General features: G+C 36.0%; 1 protein-coding gene and 1 long non-coding RNA gene across 2 annotated transcripts; one reads left to right on the plus strand and one right to left on the minus strand.

The window, feature by feature from the left end:
- The first annotated feature begins 438 nt into the window (after positions 1-438).
- IRAK1BP1 (interleukin 1 receptor associated kinase 1 binding protein 1) lies at positions 439-17234 on the plus strand. The gene is made up of 4 exons (XM_028509791.2): positions 439-845; positions 12810-12875; positions 16486-16616; positions 16719-17234. The coding sequence occupies exons 1-4, from the start codon at positions 534-536 to the stop codon at positions 16987-16989; spliced, it is 780 nt and encodes a 259-aa protein (XP_028365592.1). The 5' UTR covers positions 439-533; the 3' UTR covers positions 16990-17234.
- Positions 17235-22557: 5323 nt separating this feature from the next.
- LOC118500252 lies at positions 22558-25400 on the minus strand. Its single transcript, XR_004902807.1, has 2 exons — positions 23279-25400; positions 22558-23162 (listed from the first exon to the last, which is right to left on the minus strand). It is a non-coding gene; the product is annotated as an uncharacterized LOC118500252 (long non-coding RNA).

Consider the following 25400-nt stretch of genomic DNA (forward strand, 5'->3'; position numbering starts at 1 on the left):
ATCAAACTGCCAAAAAGTGGTTCACCCCAACAAAAATCTCTTGCGAACCATAGCTCTATTACGACTTAAGCCGTGTGCGAAAGGAACGGTATAGTCAAAGAAAACGGGGCTGAAAAATATTACAGACCCGCTTCGAATAAATATTGTATGTATAAAAGCAATCCCGCACGGCTCGACCGGACTTCTTAGGAACTTCAAGCAAGGTGCTCAAGGCCAGGGGCGAAGGTGGACGGTGGGCGTGGAAAGGCGGGGCTCATTAAGAGGGCGGACACGAAGAAAGCTTACTAAGTTTTTGACGGAGGTAAGGTGAAGATGTTAAAAAGTATAACGATCCGTTCAGCCAACACCGTGTCAAAAAGATGTGTGCAGCAGAACCCTCCACCGCAAACTGTACCTCCCACCCTCTAGAAGTTCCCGGACCTCCAAACCCACCCCAGCATCCCTTGCGCCGCTCACGAGACAGCCCTCCAGCGCTTTGACCCCTTCGGCCACCGTCAGTTCTGAGTTACTATGGTAACTCAGCTGCCATCAGGATGTCGTTGCAAAAGACCTCTTCATCTCGGGTGTTCGTGGAACTGGTTCCCTGGGCTGACCGGGGCCAGGAGAACAATCTGGTCTCGGGCGGAGAAACGCTGCCAGGCCTGCGCCGTCCACTCTCAGCACAGGGCCAGACTTCGACCCGCGAGGTGCACGTAAGCGGTACCGCCGAGGTGTCTGCGAGCCCCGACCGAGCGCAGGTAGCAGTGCTGGTGAGCAGCACCAAGGAGGCCGCGGCCGAAGCCAAGAAAAGCGTTTGCCGCCGCTTAGACTACATCACACAGAGCCTCCAGCAGCAGGGTCTGCAGGTGAGAGCTCTGCGCGAGAAGTGCCTGGAGCGGAATCTCAAAAGATGAGCCGGGGGTGAGGGGCGAGCAGGGATTGTGGCCCACGGCTCTGGAGCAGGGGTGGAGGTGTGGAGGGTGTGGGGCACCAGAGGCAGTTTTGTTTCAACGGTCCTGTACCAGGACCTGGCAGAATGAATTCTTGGCCCATCCTTCTACATGAAAGTGATTATTGGCCGCAGTGACATGTAAAATAATAGAAATTGAGTAGGATTTTGTATGGCAACATTTACTGCAATAATTTTTCTCTTAGCATTGAAATGGTGAACTGTTAAACTTGAAGCCTTAATAGGGGTGTCCAACCTGCGGCCCGAAGGCCGCATGCCACTCAGGTTGGCTGTGAACGTGGTGCAACACAAAATTGTAAATTTACTTAAAACACTATGAGATTTTTTTTTTATTACGTGTCTCAGTGTATTTAATGTGTGGCCCATGACAACTCTTCTTCTTCCAATGTGGCCCAGGGACGCCAAAAGGTTGGACACGCTGCTATATGTAAATGCTTGCCTAAGTGTGCCATACATTAATTCTTTTTGTTGTGATGGAGCTGGCAGGTGAGAAGCATGGCCTCCCAGCCATGTAAAGCTTCCCATGGAATGGTTCTTCAGAAATTTTTGCAAACAGTAATGGAGGAGGGGAGGAATTAAGAATTTAAAATTTTTCTCCAAATTTTTTAGTTTTAAGTGTAAAAAAATTAAGTCATGTTGTGGATGCCACATATATTAAATACCTTTAATTACCAGATATGTCCAAGAAACAAATCAGTATATAAATCCAACTTAAATCCTACTTCTAAGAAAAGAACAAACAAAAAAAATGAACCAGCCTTAATTTACCCATACAATAGGCCTGTTAGGCAGATTTTAATATCCTCATTTTGTAAATTTAAAGAGATTAAGTAATAAGTAATGCTCTGAACTTTAAAATACAGGTTGCTTCCAACTATGCCAGGCTCCAGATAATTAGAATGAAAGAAAATCAGAAACCATAGAATGGGTCGACTGTCTCAGTTTTTTCATTTTACAGAATAGGACTCCAAAGGCCAGAGCTGTGATTTATTCAGGGTAACACTGAGTTTATAAAAGTTCTTCCAGTTTATTGTTAGAAATGGCACACCCCTGAAAATCGAGCTTTTAAGGAGAAAATATATTTGTACTGCATTTACATAGAATTATTTAAAAATCATTTGGAAAAGATGCCTCTAAATGATTTTACAGCTTAGAAGAACTCAAATGCTAGTTAAAATAATATGAATAAAGTGAGTTTAATATATAGAAAAATATTTCCTCAGAAAAACTGCTTCCAGTGCTGCAGTCCTACTTCAGTATTACTAATTCTTAAGGTACTTACATGAAATGTGTATTACTCTCACATGACTGTTACTTCGAATATGTGAAACAAAATAAATTACTATGTCCAGGTGACAGTTAAGATGATATTAAGATTTAGTGTTCAAAGCAAGACATACAAAGTTCAATAATCTCTCAGTACCCCTGCTAATGGAGGAAGGCATGTTCAATAGGTAATGCAAAAAAATAGTTTATATTACTTTGCAGGATGAATTATAATAGGTCTTCATAACATCTTTATTCTTTTTTTTTTTTAAGATTTATTCATTTCTAGAGAGAAACATCTATCTGTTGCTTCTTGCACACCCCCAACAAGGACCTGGCTCACAACCCAGGCATGTGCCCTGACTGAGAATCAAACCAGCTGCCTTTGGTTTGCAGGCCAGCGCTCAATCCACTGAGCCAGACTAGCCAAGGCTATTTGCTTTAAACTTTGGAACCTTAGGTTTATAAATATCACTACCCTGTTTAAAAAGCTCCAGTTATTCCAAACTCCTTTGCTTTATAGATGGAACCCAACACTTAACATTTCCTGTGATCTCTCTCAACTGGCTGACTCCCACTTTTTTTCTCTAAGAACTAGCCCAGGTTCACCTTGGCACTCCCTTCCTGCATACACTAGTCCTTGTCATGCCACACTCCACTCCACACTTGTAATCAAATGTATTCTGTATTATATTTAATCCTTTGCTTGTCACTCCCCCCATTCTAAACTTTGTAGAAGACACCATTTTGTCTCGTTTGCTTTTGTATTCATAGGTTATGCTTCATATATATTATAGTGTATTCTTAGAAAAGACCGTAGTTTCTGAATAAAAAAAGCAAGCACTAAATAATTCATCTATATTACAGATTATATATAGGTTTATGATCACATATAGTTTCACATGCGAAGTCATAACATTCATTTTTAGCGTTTTTTATAGAAAAATGTTTTCACATTCTAAGCAGTATTTACTCATTCAATCATCAAGTGTTTGTTAGGCATTCCCTATCATTGTTTTTATTTAAATAGTATTTAGTATAATATGGAATTCTTTTGTTTTCTGGTTTGCATGTTTCTGTGATAGGCTGTAAATTCTAATGTTTGCCTATTCATAACTATATTTTTCGATAAACATGTAATGAGTAAAATTTTGTATTGCGCTGAAGGAGTCTCATGACAGGAATATACTAATCTATAGTAGGCATTGTGATGAAAATATGTATGATGCTATATAGTATAGTTAAGAAAAGGAAGTAATGTTCCTTTTATTTGAGGAATTCCAGAAAGATTTCATAGTGGAAGTGACTTGTGTCAATTCTTAAACAGTGGCTGAAGGGAAAGCGTTCCAGTTTCACACTAGAATGCAGCAAGTGTATGTGTTCAGAGCACTAGACCCTGTTCCCTATGGCTAGGACACAGGAGTATTTGGAGAAAATTGAGGGGACTCTAGATAAAACTGAAGAAGAAAGCTGAACACAGAGCATGAAGGAAGGCCTGGCGTTCAATACTGTGGAGTTGGGATATAATTGATAGTAAAAGCTGCTTGCTATTGCTAGACCTTTTACAAATGTTATCTCATGTGAGACTCCCACCATATGAGACTGGTAGTTCAGTTGCTGTTTTACAGATGAGAACTCCTAGGACCACAGTGATTAAGGTCACACAGCTTAAAAAGTGGCAGAGTTTAGACTTCAGTCAAGAACTTGGACCACAAAGCCCATGCTCCTAACCACTAGAATATATTGCTGCTTTAATGTCTTGGCAGTGGATAGGTGAGGGCAGGGATGTAGCACATGCTATTGATACTTCACACTTGTATCCCTTGCCACTTTTTACTTTTTTGTGCATGCAGGTCCAACTTCCATCTGCCAGAACTTTTGAATTTTTGGCAGCTTTTCCAGGCTGCTGGAATCTACTGTGCTTACAAGTGGGCCACCCAGTAGTGCCAGAGAATTAACAATCCCTTTTCCAGTTCCAGGTGCTTTCAACTAATGGCTAAGGAGAGTGATAAAAGGAGACCCCAGATTTCCCACTCCTTGGGCACAATAACCCTGAGACATGTGTTCTACCTGGGTTCCCAGAGTTTATCTGCATAAGTTAGTTCCTGTTGCCCACAGTGATGATTGTTTGACAACATACCCTTTAATGGCTTTCTTTCCTTCTCTGTTTCATTTCTCACTCCCCTATAATATTTCTTGAGATTATTTTAAAAATTCACTCTTTGTACTCAAATCCTTGTCTCAAGAGTCTGTTTCTAGCTACACCCAAATTAAGATAGGGAGTTAGTAGAAACAGATTGAAAATCTCATGAGTTGACTTCAGTTTTTCATTACTAAAAATGGTGACAGGATAAATATCCTTGTTGCTATGTAGTTATACATGTTCTTTGGACATTAATTACTGACTTTTGCATACTTTTAAGACCTATGAAAAAAAATTACGTTTAGGGAGGTAAGTTTACACCTTCACTAGATATACATCCTTGGCATCATTTTTCTTAACTTTGTAAATCCAGTACTCAAAAAAATGTTACTTTCCTTTCTTGTTTCATTTTTTAACATTTGATGCTAAACTTTTTTCATGTAAATTGCTAGTTCATAATACTTTCCCCATTTTTCTATTGTCTTTTCTTTATTAATTTATGAGAACTTTAAAAAGTGTTTTAATAGTGTCAATAACTGTGTCTCTCATATATTACAAAATTTTTCCCAATATCATATTTGCCATATAACTGTTTACAGTATGGAACATTCAAAATGTTAAAGATTTATTTAGTCAAACTTATTAATCATTTCCATGTTTTCTGCATTAGCTATAATGCTTATTGGGTCCTTCTAAAGCCTAAAGCTATATAACCATTAACTGATATTTCCTGGAATCTTTAGGGACCCCTTACAGTACATCATATATTTGCTGTGTTTGGAGTTTATTTTGGTGTAAGGAAAAAGGTTTTGTTTTCTCCTAAATGGGTAAGTCGCTATACTGAAATCATTTATTGAAGTCTATGTTCCCCTTACTGTGTGTGCAAAAAGCTCACTCAAACTGCCTTTAAAAATAAAAATTATTGTTTTACATCATCTTATATTTAAGTTGTAATTTGGGCCTCAGGTATGCAATGGTCAAGATTCTATTTTGACACATTTCTGTTGGCTTTTTACCTGCAACTTTGCATAATACCAGAATGGCTGCAACATTCCCAAGCCTTGTATATTATTATACCATAAAAAGAAAGACAATAATTTTTGTTTCCAGCAACCAACTAAAAATAATTCCTATAGTTCACTCTTTTTAAAAAAATTATTTTATTGTTGTTCTGCATTTACTCCCCACCACCTCAGCCATCCCCAAGGAGGAGATGGTGGGGATGCATGTAGTTCACTCTTAATGGACAACCAAAACTTATCTTTGTGGATGGAGAAATGCCATATACTAATTAGCTTAGATTTGAATTTCTACCCATTTTTTAACCGAATCCTTTGGCAAGGTAGATGTGATAATCCTGAATGCTTTAGACCGAGATAGCTTACCTTGAAGCACATAGTAGCTGTTCAGAGAGAGTAGGGGCAAAATGTGAGACGTTAGGATTCCATATTGCTTGTTGTGCTTATTGCTTTAACATGTTACTAATATATTTGCAATCTGCAGACATTATCGGATCAGTTTCAGAATAGTACTACTTACTTTGCTTCTTATGTTTCTGTGTTAGTACCACATTGTTTAAATTATTACATCTTTGTAAAGTATTTATAGGGTAAGTTCTTCCCTCATTAATCCTATACTGAAAAGGTTTCCTGTCTGCAAGGGACATGTTAAATGATACCATGGGAGTATAGTCAGAAAATCCAGATGCTGAGAAATTCTACAGTCCAAAGAAAACTTCCCTTCATATTTTACATTGTTTATATATTAATTTTAGGAGAATTGCTGATTTTATAGTATTGGGTCCCAGTCCATTTATTCAAAAATTTTTTCTCTAAAGTTGTATAGTTTTCCTTGTTTACATTTCTTAAGTTTATTCCTGCAATAATACTTTTTAAGATTATTGAGAATGTTGCCTTCCTTCTGTCATGGAGTTTTTCTTATATTGATCATTTTGCCTTTTAAAACCCTGCCCTGGGTATGTAGATATAGAATAGCTTCCCAGTAGCTTAATTTGGAAAACTAAATGGAATAGGCTGGTATATTTAAATATTTTTTAGTTTGTACCCAGTATGGCAGATTTCCATACCTTGGACTAGATCATTCTTTGTCATAAGGGGCTGTTTTGTGCATTGTAGAACATTTAGTTACATTCCTGGCTCCTACCCATAAGGTGACCAGTTTGTCCCAATATACCTAGGACTGTCCAAGTTTTACAACTGAAATTCTTGCATTTCAGGAATCTCCTCAGTTTTGGTAGACAGAAACATTTGTTGACCCTGTCAACTTACTACATCACAGCAGTGTACCCGCCCTTGTGACAATCCAATATGTCTCCAGACACTAGCAAATGTCCTGGGGGAGAATGAAATAGCCCTCTCTGATTGAGAACCACTGCCCTATAGAGAAATAGGCAAAAAATCTCATACTTTATGTGGGAGCTCACCAGCCAAACACTGCCACAGATATATCTATAATGAAACAAATTTAGATATATTTAGCATCATGCAGCAAAGAAGAATGCCTCACAGAGGACCCTAGGAGTGTTTTAGAAAGGGAGTAGAGCAGGAGCTATTATAGATTTGGACACGTACTGAGCGATTCTAAGGATCAGCAAAGTAGGGGCAATTTGGCAATTGGCTATTCATTTTTTTCACAGGAAACCCAGAGGATCAAAATTAGGTTAGAGTTGCCTTCTGTAAAGGAATGCAATCAAGCAGAGAAAGAATGTTAATCATTTTTGTTGTTGCAGTTCATTTCTGTTAGAAACCTTACTTAGGTTTTGTCTGTTCCCTGTTGGAAACATTGTTTACATTCTATGTAGAATTTCTCAGTCTGACTGCCAAAAGGTGATTTTTATATCTCCATTCCCTATAATATTATTTGGAATGATAAATTTATCAAATATATGACTACATTCATAAGGAAGGTAACTGTCTTCCTATATATGTAGTTCAAATTATAGACACTTCCCTTTAAGAATCACTGAGGTAAACTAAATAAATACTCTTAAGATTTTTTTCAGAAAGGAAAACACTAGGGTATAAAAGCAATTAAGTAGAGAAAGGAATCTTTTCAGCAAAGGGTGCTATAACAATTGAATGTCCATATGCAAAAAGTAAACTTTGACACATATCTCACACCTTTTACAAAAAATATGTTCAAAATGGACCATAGACCTAATTATAAAACATAAAGGAGAAAAGCTATGTATCATTGGTTTGAAGATGAGTTTTTTAGATATGTTACCAAAAGCACAATTCATGAAAAACACACACAAAAGATAAATTGGACTTTATCTAAATTAAAAACTTTTGCTTTGCAAAAAACATTGAGAAAATGAAAAAACAATCCAGTTGCCAAAACTTGGTAGCAACTAAGATATCCTTCAGATGATGAATAGGTTAGTAAACTGCTCTACCTCCAGACAATGGAATGTTTATTCAGCACTAAAATGAAACAAGCTATCAAGCCATGAAAAGACATGGAGGAAACTTAAATAGACATTACTAAAAAAAGAAGTCAATCTGAAAATGCTGTATACTGTATTATTTCAACTGTATGACATTTTGGAAAAAGCAAACTATGGAAACAGTAAAAAGATCAGTGGTTGTCAGGGACTGGGGGAAAGGGAAGGGTGAACAACGTGGAGCAGAGAGGATTTTCAGGGTAGTGAAATACTCTCGATGATACAATAGTTATGGATACACAGCATATATTTGTTGAAACCCATAGAATATACAACACCAAGAATAAACCCTAATATAAACTGTGGACTTTGGGTGATCATGATGTGTCCATGTAGGTTCATCATTGGTAACCAGTGTGCCACTCTGGTGAAGAATGTTGGTAATGGTGGAGACTATGCATATGTGGTGATAGGGATAAATAGGAGATCTCTGTACTCTCCATTTAATCTTTCTGTGAACCTAAAACCACTCAGAAACAAAAAATAAGGTCTTAAATTACATTCCACAACCTGGAGAAAATATTCATAAATCACCCATCTGATAAAGGACTGTATTGAGAATATACAAAGAACTCAATTCCACAGTAAGTAAACAAGCAGCTTAATTTAAAAGCACAAATTATCTGAACAGACACTTCACCAAAGAATTTAGACAGATGGCATATAAACACATGAAAAGAGGCTCAACATTATTTGTCATTAGGGAAATAAATATTAAAACCACCAGATACCACTTTGCAGCTATTAGAATGGCTAAAATCCAATATCACTGATTATAGTAAATGCTGGCAAAGATGTAGAACAACAGAAATTTTCATCAGTGTGGGTAAGGTTGCAAAATGATAATACTACTTTGGAAGGCACTGTTTTTTATAAAGTTAAGTGCACAAATGCTTATAATGGCTTTATTTATAGATCACTAGATCTGGAAGCAACCAAGATGTCTTCGATAGTGTCAGCAATAAAAAGGTACAAGCTGTTGATTCACAAAACAACATGGATGAATCATAGATGTATATTATAAAAAGGTTTATATTTTATGATCCACTCATGCAACATTCTAGAAAAGGAAAAACCATAGGGGCAGAAAACAAATTAGTAGTTGACGGGGTTGTTGCACAGGAAATTGGTTGACTTAAAGAGGATGCACAGAAGAACTTTTCAGGTGAAAGAATCATTCTGTGTGGTACTGGCATGGTGGATACTGACTATGCATATGTCAAAACCCATAGATCTGTAAATCACAAAGAATGAACATTACTGGGTGTAAATTGAACAAAAAGGCATCAAAATAAGGATCAATTCCAAGACAGAATATAGACTATGACAGATGAACCTAACTCTTACAGAGAAATGACATAACTGCACTCAACATGGGGGAGGATGGTAAAAGGAGTATCCTAGGTAATTTTGGAAAATAGTGTTTTGACTGGAAACTAAGGATAAAGATGAACGATACATAAACACTATACCCTAATTGGTAAATTTGTTTTCCAACCAGATACTGATTAAGAATTCTGAGACTATTAAGTATATATATCTGGAAAGAGTTCAACCACTGATAATATAACAAGAATGGTTTGCACGGCATCAATGTAACCTGGCAGCCAAGGAGAGTAGACTAGAATGTCCGTGTGTAAACAATAACAACTTCACTGTACTAGTCAGTGGGGGCGGTAGGAGCTATTGCGTGAGCATGCATACTGTGTGGCCATCACATTCAAGTAGAGCAATGAACATGCATCAAATTTTGTGTTAAGCTTGTACATTCCTCCATGGAAACCATTCAGATAATTCAGGAAGGCCACAGCTATGGGCAGCCGGTGACTGGCAGCAAAACTAGTGTTGCTTCATCACAGCAACACTCCCACTCATGCAGCACCTCTCATGCAGAGTTTTTTGGCAAAACATCAAATCACCCAAGTGGCTCGGCCCCCATGCAGCCCAGATTTGGTGCCCTGTGACTTCTGACTGCCCAAAACTAAAATCACCTTTGAAAGAGAAGAGATTTCAAACCATTGATGAGATTCAGGAGAATACAACAGGGCAGCTGATGGCGATTAGGAGAACTGTGTGAGGTCCTAAGATGCCTACTTTGAAGGGGACTGAGGCGGCATTGTCCTATGTACAATGTTTCTTGTATTTTCTTCAATAGATGTCTCTTTTTCATATTACATGGCTGGATATTTTCTGGAAGTTACAGATAAGAAAAGATGGTTAGAATGAACTCTGGTTGAAAGTTGGAAAGTCATGTTTAGCTTAGTATATATACAGATGGACAGAAAACAGAAACAGTTATAGATACAGGAGTATACATAAATTTATACACAAACTGTTTATTGAGAGGGCCTACAAGGAATAACACTCCAGTAGCAATGAGCAGTTGCAACCCCCAGATCTTAGTTTTAAATACCAAACTCAAAGATGATACTAAGCTTCTTGGAGAAGGGGCTAGACAGGGAAGCTGCAACATGAGCTTGTAGCATCTTGCACCAGAAAGTAAGGAAGTACTCAAAAAATAAAAAGGATGGGAATATGTTAGAGGGATACAGGAACCAGCCTGAAAGAATTCACAATAGCCATAGCTAGAAGAATTTGAGCAACAAAATGAACTATGCAGCATTTACTATGCGAATGTGGACTGGACTTAGTGACTCGCCTTCAACAAATAAAGCATGGAAAGAGAAAAATAGTAACTTGGCAGTAGAGGAACCATGCAGGCACTACCTTAAACAAGTGATCAAGGTTAATGTCGTGGATATTATTTACCCCAGGGCATGCCATGATGAAAAGGGCACTTCACTTCTATGGTATTCTTTCCTATTAATTCTGATTTGATCATGAGAAAACACCATCATACAAACCCAAATTGAGGGACATCTTACAAAATAACTGACCAGCACTTTCAAGGTCATAAAAAAAAAAGGAAGACTCAGAAACTGCTACAGACCAGAGGAGACAAAGGAGACATGAATTAATGCAATGTGGTGTCCTAGATTGGAACCTTAGTGAAAGAACATTAATAGAAACAGGTGAAATCCAAATAAATTTTGGAGTTTAGTTAATGTTAATGTACCAGTGTTTGTTTTTTAGTTCTGACAGATGTGTCATGGTACTGTAAGATAGTAACTAACATCAGAGAAATCTAAAACTGAGGTGTATGGGAACTTTGTGTACTATCCTGGCATCCTTCCTGTGAATTTTAAATTATTCTAAAATTAAAAATTATTAAAATAGGTTTCAAAACAGCATGTAGAATATAATTTCATTTATGAAAAAGCTCATACATAGATCTAGATATATTTTTATGCATGGATAGATGGTTCAGTAAAATGTTTATTTAAATACAATTATAGGGTTTGGAGACATTTCTTCTTTACCTTTTTTTCTCTAGTTACTAAATTTTCTTTAATTGGCAACAATAATACAATTAAATGTAACAATAAAAGATACTTTCTTCCCAGCTACCTTTCCTAAAATTATTTCTCTGATAACTTTTTCAGTAAGAAGTTTTATATGTATTTATCAAGTGAAGTGGGGGAAAGACTTTTTAAAAAGGAGACATCCAAAAAACTAGAAGATATGTTTATATGTCATAAAGGATTATTAAGTGAGAGCCAAGTTCCATGTCAATCAAGTGAATAAAGCTGATTACAACATTATATAATAATGTTTCATATTTATTGGTATTCTAAATTATCTACCATGAGTAGTTATTACTTCTATCATATGCATACATATTTTCATGATAGTGATGGATATCACAGCTATATTTGGTACTTCAGTTCAAATTTTTCAGTTAAAGTTCTTTCACATTTTCTGGATAATATAACTGCTTGAACTTAGTTTATATTTTAAAATATAGATGCAGCTAAGTCCTCTAGAAAAGAACTTACAATTAAATCATTACTGGGCATAATAATCTTTACATATATTTAGCATATATTTTGAAAGATAGAAGAATTTTGTAAAACATAGGTTCTGCCTGTCCCACAAAATGAGAGTAGGTAAAGAGTTCATGTCTCTAAATTTTAAAACCCTTCAGAAAAATAAATAAGAAATTTAACATTTTTGTCTCAATTGTGTACCTGTGTTTACCCAGAGGTTCAGAAAGCATTAATATTTTTTAAAAAACAAACTAGTTTGAGTTCACTATTTTAGGAAACTTTTATATGATAATAGGATAGCATCTATATTTGCTTAGTACCTTCTCTTTGCCCAGCACTTATATACAACTTGTCATTAAATTCTCAAAACAATTCTGTGTAGTATACATGATGTCAACCTAATGTTATAAATGCAGAAAGTAACGCTCAAAAAAAAAAAAAACAGTTGAGTAACTTGCCCAAAGTTGCATACCACTGGTATTTAAATTTGTATTAAATTTGTAAATTAAACATTTAAAAAATTCTAACACTCCTGTAACATTCAGAATGTTTTATGTACAAATTATTCTTCATATATATAACACTCGATAAGTTCATAATTTTTGTACGAGCTAATATAAAAATTACTACAAATGGAATTATATTGAAATTTTTAGCAACAATTTGTAGGCTTCTGAATTTATTTTGTTTAGGGAAGTTTTAAAACATCAGTCAAACCAGTTCTTTATGCATACTTTGTCATTTTGATTTTAAGAGGTTCAGGTTGCTACTTTAAACCTCAGAACAGTGATTTTCAACCTTTTTCATCTCATGACAAACACAAACTATTTAGTAAAACTCTGTGGCACACAAAACAATATATTTTTGCCAACCTGACAAATAAAATAGGTGCAATTTGATTCATTTACACCAGATGACTATTGTTGTGCTGGCTGTTATTTTTTTATTTGACAGTCTAAGGAAAAAGAGTTCATGCCACTAACTAAATAGGCATTGTATGTTTTAAAAATTCTTGTGGCACAGGTTGAAAATCACTGTTTTAGAGTAATCCCATTTAATAGCCACTTAGTAATTATACCCTTGTACTCTCTATTTCAGTCAGAAAATATAACTGTAACAAAGGATATCAGAAGAGTGGAAAATGCTTATCACATGGAAGCAGAGGTATGTACTTACCTTAACAATTGAAAATAGCATGACTTTGTGGGGACAATTTGCATTTATTTTTATTCTTGAACTGAAATGTACAGAAGAAATGCTTCTCGTGGTATTGATAAAAGGTTATTTTTCTCACAATCATTTTCGATGTTACATACCTATTTTCAAATAAATTGAATGAGATGTACTTGAGAAGTTTTTTAAATGGAATAAAAATAACAAGGGGGAAGTAGCAGTTATTTGCCACCTGAACAAAATTTTAGTAATGTTATTGCATAGTAAACAAGAAGCACTACAGAAGGCAAATTTCTTCTTAAATAAAAAGCAAATTAATATAACAAGGGATCAAAACACTCTTTAACATTCTTTTGCTTCACAATGCAATTTTACTGTGTTGTGGTAAGTTAAGAGGAACAAAATATTTTAGTGTGCTCAATTAATGGTAACATTTAGCTCCTACAACTGCCTATACTTTTTACTTATCTTTAAAAATTTTAAGATCAGGATTTTATGAAATCAGTGCATGTTAACACAGACTGATCTCCGTTTCTGATTTGGCATATCTTGGGATATGTGCTTGGTCCGTGCTGCTGCCTTACCACAGGAAACAAGAATGGAGTTAGACCACACCAGGAAGACAAACAACCCAATTAAAAAATGGGCAAAAGACTTGAACAGACACTTCTCCAAGGAGGACACACAGAGGGCCCAGAGACATGAAAAGATGCTCAGCATCACTAGCCATCAGAGAGATGCAAATTAAAACCACAATGAGACACCACTTCACACTGCTCAGAATGGCCATCATAAACAAATCAAGAAACAAGTGTTAGAGAGGATGCAAAGAAAAGGGAACCCTAGTGCACTGTTGGTGGGAATGCAGACTTGTGCAGCCACTGTGGAAAACAGTATGGACTTTCGTCATAAAACTAAAAATGAAACTGCCTTTTGACCCTGCAATTCCACTGCTAGTATTATACCCTAAGAGCCCTGAAACACCAATCTAAAAGAACCTATGCACCCCAGTGTTCACAGCAGCACAATTTACAATAGCCAAGTGTTGGAAGCAACCTAAGTGCCCATCAGCAAATGAGTGGATCAAAAAACTGTGGTACATTTATACAACGAAATTCTGTGCAGCAGAGAGAAAGAAGGAGCTTATACCCTTTGTGACAGAATGGATGGAACTGGAGAGCATTATGCTAAGTGAAATAAGGCAGGCGGTGAGGGACAAATACCATATGAGCTCACCTTTAACTGGAACCTAATCAACAAAAGAAAAAAGCAAACAAAATATAACCAGAGACATTGAAATTAAGAACAATCTAACAATAGCCTGGCGGGGGGGGGGGGTGGTTCAGGAACTACTATAAAGGACACATGACAAAATCAAGGGGAAGAGTGGAAGCAAGGGAGGGAGGTGGGTTTGGCTGGGGTGGGGGGGGGGAGAAAATGCAGACAACTATAATTGAACAACAATAAAGTAATTTAAAAAAAGAATGCAGTTAGAAAGGAATCTTGTATATCTAGTCAAGAGTCTTTGCCTTTGGAGGTGGAAAATATCTCAAAAATCACCTACTCATACCTTCAGCAGGTAATGTATTATTTTTCTAATTTTAAAGGGTGTGACCTTAGGCTCAGCTCACTTAGTCTCAGACTTTTCAAGTGTCATGCTACAATAATTAGAATGAAATGGATATTAGAATCCTGGCTCCTTACCTCTGAGATAGTCATTTTCACAGTACATTGTTACCCCAATAATTAACCTAGTAGTTTGTGATTTCTTTATTTAAAATTTAACTCTCTCAAGGAATTTAAAAATTTCTCATGAGTTTAGGGATCCACTCGACAAAAGTTATTTTGTACTAGTAGGCACTTAAAAATACCTTTAAAACAGGATGAAGAGCAGTCCGGTAAGATCCTGTATTACAGAGGTCAACAGCTGCGATTTGTTCTAGCACTCCTCTGGTAGTTATTACCAGTTAGTTGTAGTAAACATAGATAGGCTCACACTGTCTTAGTTAATGGGATTTATTGGGAGGGTACACCAAGAAGTAAGGGTGGAGAGGGTTGGGAACAGTCCCAGCAATCACACAGCCAGGCTTCATGGAACACTGGGCTGTGTTTTTCAGATTAAGTTGTTGTAGGGACTGACCCTCCAGGAATAGAAGTACATTGGAGCTATGTGTTTTATGTAAGCCATGACTAAACAAGGACTTGGCTAAATTCTGCTCATATTCTTTCTTCTGTACTTAACTTTTTTAATGTCTTGTATGCAAATTTCTTAAGAGGAACTCTGATTATATTTTGTATAGGGCTCCTGGTAGACAGAACTCATATTACACATGATTGTGCTTAGGTCAACATCAGCAGTCCACAGAGACCAGGGTGGTGGGCTCACGAGGTAAAGAACAATGTGTGGCTTTATGGCTGTGGACATAGTGAACACTAAAACCTAATGTCTTACATATACGAATACTCTCATGAACAGTTAAATATATAGATTATAATCAATAGTAGAACATTACTTTTCATGTTATATCTGAAATTTTCATCCTGAAAGGCACTTTAAAGACTGCTTATCTCACCTTCTACCTACCATGCTATTTCTTATTTTAAAGATAAGAATATTGAAAGTAATAAATAATTCAAGTGACTTCTTTAAGGGTGGATGAATGGAATTTATGTGTGGGGAGGGGATTTGGATTAAAACCTTCACTTCGTAGTTTTTATATCTCTTGTTGTTGTCCTTGTTGTTTTCTTTTTCATAATCTCAGTGTTAAAAGAAATTTCCAAAAATTCAAGAGTAGAAGACTCCTAAGCTTGTTTTATGAGACCAGCATTATCCTAATTCTAAAACCAGATAAAGACACTACAAAGAAAGACAATTATAGGCCAATATCCCTGATGAACGCAGGTGCTAAAATCCTCAAAAAATATTAGCAAATTGGATCTAGCAACACATTAAAAACATAATACACCATAAACCCTGGCTGGCGTAGCTCAGTGGATTGAGCGCAGGCTGCGAACCAAAGCATCGCAGGTTCGATTCCCAGTCAGGGCACATGCCTGGGTTGCAGGCCACGGCCCCCAGCAACTGCACATTGATGTTTCTCTCTCTCTCTCCTTCTCCCTCCCTTCCCTCTCTAAAAATAAATAAATAAAATCTTTAAAAAAAACATTATACACAATAATCACATGGAGTTTTTTCCAAGGATGCAAGGTTGGTACAATACCACAAAACAGTAAATGAGATATATCACATAAACAAAATGAAGGATTAAAATCATGTGATCATATCGATAGATGCAAAAAAAAAAGTCATTTAATGAAATCGAGCACCCATTTATGAGCTTGTGTCAAGTTTCCTTGGAAGAAATGTTTAGTCTACTTCTAAATGTATTTTAAAATTTTCAAGTTAATATTAAATTATAAAATTCATAAGCAAAAAGTTTAATAACAAAATAATAAGTCAGATAGGCTTTTCATATCTGTTACATACTATAAAATGACCTCATTATAATATGGCTTTTACTTTTTTTAATTCACATTTAGAGAAAAGTTTGAAATAATGTATCAGGCATGAAAATAATTTCAAGTGTCATTTTATTTACAGGTCTGCATTACATTTACTGAATTTGGAAAAATGCAAAATATTTGTAACTTTCTTGTTGAAAAGCTAGATAGCTCTGTTGTCATCAGCCAACCCCAGTTCTATCATACTCCAGGTTCTGTTGAGAATCTTCGGTAAGTTAAACATATCTTTAACTAAATTATCAATTAATTAAACTATTCAGTGCTATAGTTCATTGAATGCCATATTAATCACCTCTGTATTTAATTCCTAAGACGACAAGCCTGTCTTGTTGCTGTTGAGAATGCATGGCGCAAAGCTCAAGAAGTGTGTAACCTTGTTGGCCAAACTCTAGGAAAACCTTTATTAATTAAAGAAGAAGAAATGAAAGAATGGGAAGACCAAATAGATGATCACCAGTCATCCAGACTTTCAAGTTTGTTAACTATACAACAAAAAATCAAAAGTGCAACAATACATACTGCTTCAAAAGTATTTATAACTTTTGAAGTAAAGGGGAAAGAGAAGAAAAAAAAACATCTCTAAAATTCCAACCAAAATGTATTGTGTTTGTATCTTTTTGTCTATTTTTATACTTTTTATAATGTTTGCTTTTGCCTGAATATATACACATACATATATATAGTATATAATGTGTTCTTCCCCAAATTTGTGAATCCTTGAATATAGCCCCAAAGAATACTTATGTTTACTTTTCTATTTTTAAAACCTCACTTTGGGAAATACTCTTTGGAAGTAAATGTGTTATGTGCACATTTGTATAATGAATTAATGCTAGTGCATGTGTAACTTTTATATTTCTATTACAGGAAGAAATACACTGTTATTCATATGACTGTTAACATTAATAGAAAGAATGAAGAGCAAATTGTAATTTGATAAAAGGGTAAGGAAGTATATTGTGAAAATATTTTTATGTCAGAAATAAGAAATAATAAATATATGGACCAGATAATATATAAGCTCTTCATCAAGGCTCCTTTGATTATAACAGCACTCTCCACTACAAATATAATCCAAGCCATATATGTAATTTAAAATTTCCTAGAAGACACATTAAAAAAATAAAATAAATTTAAAGTAATTGTAATATTTTATTTAACAGTATATCCAAAATATTATCATTTCAGCATGCAATCAATATTTTAAAAATAATTAATAGGTATTCAGTATCATTCATTTTTATACTAATTCTTCAAAATCCCGTGTATATCCTATATCTCAATTCAGATGCTAAATTTTCATCAGAAATACTTGATCTGTATTTATTTTCTAAAATTTAGTTGAAACAATAGATTCACACACCCAAGTTGTTCCAAGTATGCTTAAAAGATCTAATAACTATATAATCATTTTTTTTAATTAAAATTTTTTAAAATTTAAAATTCAGTTCCTTTGTTATACTAGCCACATTTCAGGTGCTCAAAAGCCATAGTGGCTAATGGCCACCATGTTGAACAGGGTAGGTTAATACACTGAGATAATACTGATCCTAAGGCTATTTGAGATGTAACCATGTACATGTCATTGCTTTTACATTACACATCATCTACATGGGCTTTTCATTCCCCACCATAACAGCCTAGGTTTTTCCTTTGAGATATCTTGATACTTATATACCAGTATTTCTTTCCTACAACACATTCCAGTATATAGTTCCCTTTTGTTTGTTTTAATTTCATTTATTTTTATAGAGAAGGGAAAGGAAGGAGAGAGGGAGAGAAACATTAATGTGTGGTTGTGTCTCGCTTATCCCCTACTGGGGACCTGGCCCACAACCCAGGCATGTGCCCTGACTGGGAATCAAACCAGCAACCCTCTGGTTCACAAGCTGGTTTTCAATCCACTGAGCTACACCAGCCAGGGCTCCAGTATATGGTTTGTATCCCCACCTTTCGTAAGCAGCACTGGAACAGTTTTATCAATCTCATCCATAATGTCCTTGGCAGTAAGGAGTGTGGAAGCTAAGATGAAAGTTTTAGAATATGACACCACTACATTCAAATCCTGACTTTACTCCCAGAGTGTAAGCTCCTTTAGAATGGAGATGTTGTTTTGTCTTTCTTGGGTGCTACATTCTAACACCTAGGACCATGTCAGGGTCAACACAGAGTAAGTCCTCAAATATTTGCTGAGAAAATTTACTAGTTGTGTAAATTTGGCAAGGCACTTTAATCTCTTTAAGCTTCTCTTTCCTCACCAATGAAATGAAACTTATAATACTATAAGATTAAAGTTGATAAATATAAAACCATGAAAATAATGCCTAGTACATAGTAGTCACTCAGAAAATGGTAGCCATTATATCAACTACCTTCTCTGATTACTGTCAGCTCAATTAAAAGTTGGCTTTCTAAGTCTAATGCTAAGATGAATTTTTCGTCATATGAAAAATATGCCCTGGCTCAGTGGATTGAGTGCCAGCCTGCAAACTAAAGGGTCTCCTGCTCGATTCCCAGTCAGGGCACATGCCTGGGTTGCAGGCTGGGTACCAGTTGGGGGTATGCAAGAGGCAACCAACTGATGTATCTCTCACATATAGATGTTCTCTCTCTTTCATTCTCCCTTCCTTCCCCCCTCTCTCAAAATAGTCTTTTTAAAAAATAGTTTCCAGAAAATCAGTATATGTTGAATTTTTATTTTTTAAAAAGTTATATCTTAGCTTTTGTTTATCCAGTTGAGCAGAATGTGCAATTTGGGCTATACATCAAGAAAAAAAGTTGTTTATACCCAATAAAAATTTAATTGGGTAGATTTTTCTTAGCCATGGCTTCATTGTATTTTTGGTTCCATCACATTCGAAAAGAAGCTATGTAACTTAGCTTGAAAAGAAAAAAATATTATTTTAGGTTATCAAACACTTTTTATGATTTACAGGAGTTTTTAAAACAGTTGCTTCAAAAATGTTCTGTAAAATGGCAGTCATACAATTCTGTAGAGCAGCTAAGAAAAGAAATTCTTCAAAGATTGGGCTGGTTTATGTATGATATCCTGTGTACTAAGGGCATATCAAATTTTGTGGACAGTTAATGGTAATTTAATTTCTGACACATGGCATACACTGGTCTCACAATGAATTACTCCGAGGCCTTCTGCCACAAAGCCTACTAGAATAAACCTATCCTGAACTTAATTGTAATGAAATTCCTTTCCTCTGAACTTCCTTTAAAAAAATATGTCCATAAAGCAGCAAATTATAATTGCTGTTTTCAGGAAGAAAAAAATTATAACTGGATATTTGAAACAGACCCACTATTTTTGAAACTCCTTTATAAAAGGAAATACTATTAAAATAAGGTTCCTGAAAATTAGTGATAAAATTTAGAATTCTATTCAGTTTTATGCTAAATTACATTTTTGTAGTAGCAATTACCTTTTATCAGTATAGTTTATCACTCTAGTTTGAGTTTAATGTAAATAAATAAGGTCTGGAAAGATAATCTGTAACTTAAGATACTGTACCTCATATCCCATAATTGTTACGTCCTCCCTAGGTATGTAGGTCAAGAATATCCCAATTCTGTTAGACCTGTTGACAGTAATTTGATAGTAAGGAATTTTTTCACTGGCCTAAAGAAATAAAAATGAATTATGAGGTCAAAAGTGGGAGTTAATATATATTATCTATATTACAAAATTATATGGGTGGCAAATGCTTTATTATTCCAGAAAAAAACCATATACATATATTTTATATTTAATTCCTAATACTAATTCCTATATATATTCCAGTTGAACCTTGAACAACACATGTTTGAATTGTGCAGGTCCACTTCTACATGGATTTTTTCAATAAATACTGTACTGTTTTTGGTCAGTATTTGGGAATGCACAAATGTGGAGGGCTATGCCATTTTATATAGGGGACTTGAAGCATCCTCAGGAATCCTGGAACCAATCCCCAGTGGATACTGAGGGATACCTCAGTTTTTGGAGAGTCAAAAGTTATATGTGGATTTTCACTGTGTTGTGGGGGGTGGTCAGTGTCCCTAACCTCTACATTCTTCAATAGTCAACTGTAGTTTAATTAAAAGAACAAATATTTATACTGTTTTATGCATGTTGTATTTCCAGCCAAATAGCTTCTACTCATAATCTAATGTGGCCTAAATCACTTTAACATGCTCAGTTATGTTAAAAGACTAGAATTCACTGTTCTTAAGACAAAATAATAATTTCCAAGAGGGATTATTTGTACTGTTTTATTAAAAGAATACTGTTTTATAACCTGTTTATCAGGATATTTCTGTTTCAGTCGCTCTTCTGGAGCCCAACCAATAATTACCCCTAAATAGGTATGTTGCTTGTCAATGATCCCACCTGGAAATGAACAAATGCTGGCTTTGGATTCCAGATGTAAGTTGGTCCTATTATAACAGTGAAAAAACAAAAAGATGGAGCAAAAACATATTATTTGCTACACAGGGTTGAAGATTTATGAGGGTTTCATGTGGTCAGTAAAATTAGTAAGACAATAGTGAACTGGGAACTAAAATTAGTTTACACTCTAAGAGACAAAAATGCCAGATGGCAGGAGAAAGTGCTAATCTAAATGATCATGAAAAAAGTTAGCAATCCCTGAATTTAAAAAGAAAATCCTCAAAGACCATGTTACTTACCATCTGGTGGCAGCGATGTATGTGTTTGTGTGTGTCTGTTTTTTTAAAATAGCAGTTTTATCACTTATCCTCTACTTCTTCCCTTCTACAATTTTTGGCAGTCAAAAACAGGTAAATAATTCCAACATTCTCATACATACATCAGCTTTATTGATCATATTAATATATCCTAATTATTTTTAAAAATTTATTAATTTTTTTATTTTTCAAGTACAGTTGTCTCCGTTTGCCCCCATCCCCTCCCCGCCACTCAACCTATCCCCACCCCCCACCCTCAATCCTACCTACCCTGCACCCCTGGCTTTGTCCATGGGTCCTTGATGACCCTTCCCCTTCTTTCTCCTGTTACCCCCTCAACCCTCCCCTCTGGCTATCTGTCTCTACACAAGACTGTGAACTCCTCAAGAGCACAGCTGTGTCATAAACTGTTTTCTTAGTATCTAGCTAACAAAAGGCTAAGGAAGAAAAGCCAGCTGTCTGATGCTGAAACTGAATTTGCTTCCATAAGTATCAATTTTACTTTCAAAGCCTATTTTAGAAAATTATATTTGTATTTGATAACAATGAATTTGTAGTTCATACAAAAATATATGCTTTTTCCTTTTATTAAATTAGTCATATCTATTTTAACTCCATTTTTAAATTAGTGGAATGATTCAAATAAGTCAACTCTAACCCAAGTAAGCAAATACCATGAAAATAAAATTTTTCTTAGCTAATGCCAAATCAATGAAAAGTGTAAGGTATTTATATTCCATACTGCAGTAGGGGGTGAAGTGCAACTCAGGTGTCAACTAAATAAAATAAAAAATTATTTTTAATATATTGACTGTTTCACAACTCAATATGTGCAAAGATTTCTTCATCTTCATTGTACCTATTCCTAAAATGATAAGGCTAAAGTAATTACACTTCAGAAATTACACTTTTTCATTTAAGGGTTATTAAGTAACCTTATTTTCCTCCAAAACTGTTTTGAGCCCCCACTTGCCATCAGTGCTCAACCTAGTTTTTAAGAGATTTTTTAAGAGTTTCTTTCTTAATGGCAATTATTTTTAAGTGTTCAGATCAAATACTGTTAAAAAGTATTGTGCTGAAGCTCAATAAGCATTTGTAGAGCTATAATTTATGGAGCCACCTCCCCTTTCCCCCAAGAAAAAGATAAGGAGGGAAGATTTAATTACAGAGCATCCACTACAAGAGAAGAATGCATACTGATCTTGGATTCGGTTTTTTGTTTTCTTTTTACGGTTTTGGATGATTATATCATTGTGTTAGGGGATTTCTATTTCTGGAGTTAATTTTCAATATAAATAGTAAAATGTGCACATGTTTTATATCTTTTGCCTGAAGCCACAAAAACTTTTAATCATTATTTTGCCCCTGCAGTCCGAAAATATTAGATATAAAGGTGTCCTCTAAAAGATAGCTATTTTTTTAAGAATCAAAGAAAATAAAAGACAGGATTACAATACATTGCAACCTTTTTACTACTTGAAGACAGGGCAGAAGCACTGCTATACCCTTAAGACAAAACACTGCTGGAGGAGCTGCTGGCAGAACACAGAGCTGCAAACCTTCAGTGTACTCTTTTCAGGAATCTCCACAGGGATAATCGCCCAAGATGCTTCTCTATGTAATGTATCAGGCAAAAAGGAGAAAAACATGTTTATTTACCTTTAATGTGCAAAATCCTTTAGCAACATTTACATATGAAACAAATTTTTTCCAAGTTATTACTGCCAAGCTCAGTAAGTTACTAATTTTTATTTTTTGGTATTGGATTGAAAGCTAATTAGAAGCATAAATAGATTATTAGGTTTCTTCCCAGTCATGAGTACTCTTCTTAAAATAAATGATGAATAGCATACCCTGTTTCCCTCGTTCAAGCACCAAATTTTCCACAGAACTTGGGTTCGCTTAACAGGTGTCTTACGTTTGTGAGTCCAGATATATGGACTCACCTGATACATGTAGTAAAATAAAGAGAATTCAAGCTGTAAGAAAAGCTTCACTAGGAATAGAAGATCCTTTGTAAAGGAAAACTGAAGCATCCAAGACCCATTTAATCCATAGTCTCTGTGTTAAAACAACAAAAGGTTAGAAGTTGGCACAGAATGTTTGTGTTCAATACAATGTTTATTGTATTGAACACAATAAAAGACTGAGATAGCTTAATTACTAAAGAAACAAACCTGATTCTGAGAAAGGAGTTGACAGGCAGAAGAGAAACCATCCAGACTTCTTCTGTTGGTGAAAAGTCAGCTGAAGGTGAAAAAAATTATTGCACATTGATTTTCTGCCTCTATACATGTCTAAAACCAGAAGTTCTTTTGGTGAGTGTACACACTGCAGCAACAATGTAGGCACCTGCATGACACTGACCAAGAACAAGTGCTACTTTGTTACAGACTGAGACTAGCCCCACTCAGCAAAAAAATCCAGTGTACAGCGGTAGGCAAAACTAGGTTTACAGTAGTGAGCATGCAAAACATAGGGCTTATTCTGATATTATTATTTATTAATATTATTTATATTACAACATTGAGGAGGAGGAAAACTGACTTAAGAAGGGAAAGCAGGCATGTAACAGAATGGCCTGAAAGTTAACATCCTCTTTCCCTAAAATGTGAAGATTTTAACCTAATTTCTCTCAGCAAATCCATTGTATATAAATGCATAAGAGTGCACTTGTTATATAAAGTAAATCAACGATCCCCCTGAACGAAAGCACAATTTAAGAGACTTGTATTTATGCTCTTTTTCACTTCCTGATTCCAAGCCCAAATGCCAGGCTTTAAAGGGATGAAAAATGCAGCAAATTCCACAACTTTAAATCTGAACATCACTGGTGAGTCCATAATTTCATCGTCTAGGAGAAGGGCCTTAAAAACTTGTAATTTACTCCAGTAACAGTAAAAAGTGGTACAGAGGCAGAGATGAAGTAGGAACATATGGAGGGGGAAAATATATTAACCAATTTCAATTTGAGGAACTTATTTGGATCATGGGTCAAACAAACTAAACAAAAATATTCAGAGCAGTAAACATGTAGAAATTTACTGACTAGATATTTGATGGTATTTCTATATCTGCTACTTTTCATAATATGCTTGTTTTAAATGACATCTTTCCATAAGTATTCTGTTTTTGGTAAGAACATAAAAATGAATGAAGACTTGAGTGGGTTGTAAAGGATGGACATGCAGAGTCCGAAAGGCAGGCTGAAGCCAGATGTCCAAGCTTTGACATTTATGAGTTACAATGAGGATGAGTTACAATGAGGATGAGATTTAGGAGATTCAGAGGAGAAGAGTTTTGCTAGACTATAATGGAGAGAAACTGGAGTTGCTAGTCGAGATGGCAGTGCAGGTCTATGAGCGCATGCTTGGCTGGGTGGGTGGTGGGGGTTTGATCTGGTCATAAGAGGAATAAGAAGAGGATACTGCATAAAAAAGGGATTGAGTATCAAGAATACACTGGAAGTCCTCCGTGTGTACCAAAGTAGTGGGCATTGTGGAATGTTCAAGACGAACACAATCCCAGAACTTAGTTTAGGAATCAGCATCATCGGAACAGAATCAATGGAGCAAATTATTCATGGGATGAAGATAGCTTGGTGATACTATTTGAGAGAAAAATCCATTTCTATCAAATAGTAGTAACTGAATAATTATACAAATGTAACCCTAAACTGTGTAATAGTACGAAAATATCTAAAGAAATTGAAGAATGGGTAGTAACAAAGGAAGGAAACATGATTTCAACCAAAAGAGAGAAAGATGCAGCTGATAAAACACAAATCAAAACAAAACTAACCTTGATGAGGCAAGATAAACACTCGTCCTCCCCCCTGCCCCCACAGAAGCAATGAATTGTACACATGGCCTTCTTCCTCAGCCCAAAACATCTAAAAATTAAGGCGAAGGAGAAGGCGGCGCCCTAGCCGTGGTTCCTTCTCAATCCCGTTACCTGCCGTCCGGGTGCTGAGGTTCACTCGCCGGACCTGCGCTGTCAGGAGGTTCCCATTCACTCACAGCGACCCGAACCTGCCTCCTTTTGAAGCAGTGACCCTGGCGGGGCGCGCCGGGACCGCGCGCAGGCGGTCGGATTGCGCCGGGCGAGGCGGGCGGAGGCTCTCGGAAGGTGGACGGTGAGTGGTCGAGGACCCTGGACTGGTCCAGCGCAAGCGCAGGCCGCCGCTGGGGCGCCCCTCCCGGCGTTTGTGCGGTCAGGTCCTAACCCCGGGGCTGGACGCAGACGGCGGCTGCGGGAACGGCAGAGACCAGAATCACGCACAGTAGCGGTGAGTCAGTC

Source organism: Phyllostomus discolor, chromosome 4 (genome assembly GCF_004126475.2).
Source record: "Phyllostomus discolor isolate MPI-MPIP mPhyDis1 chromosome 4, mPhyDis1.pri.v3, whole genome shotgun sequence".
In the NCBI taxonomy this organism is placed as follows: domain Eukaryota; kingdom Metazoa; phylum Chordata; class Mammalia; order Chiroptera; family Phyllostomidae; genus Phyllostomus; species Phyllostomus discolor.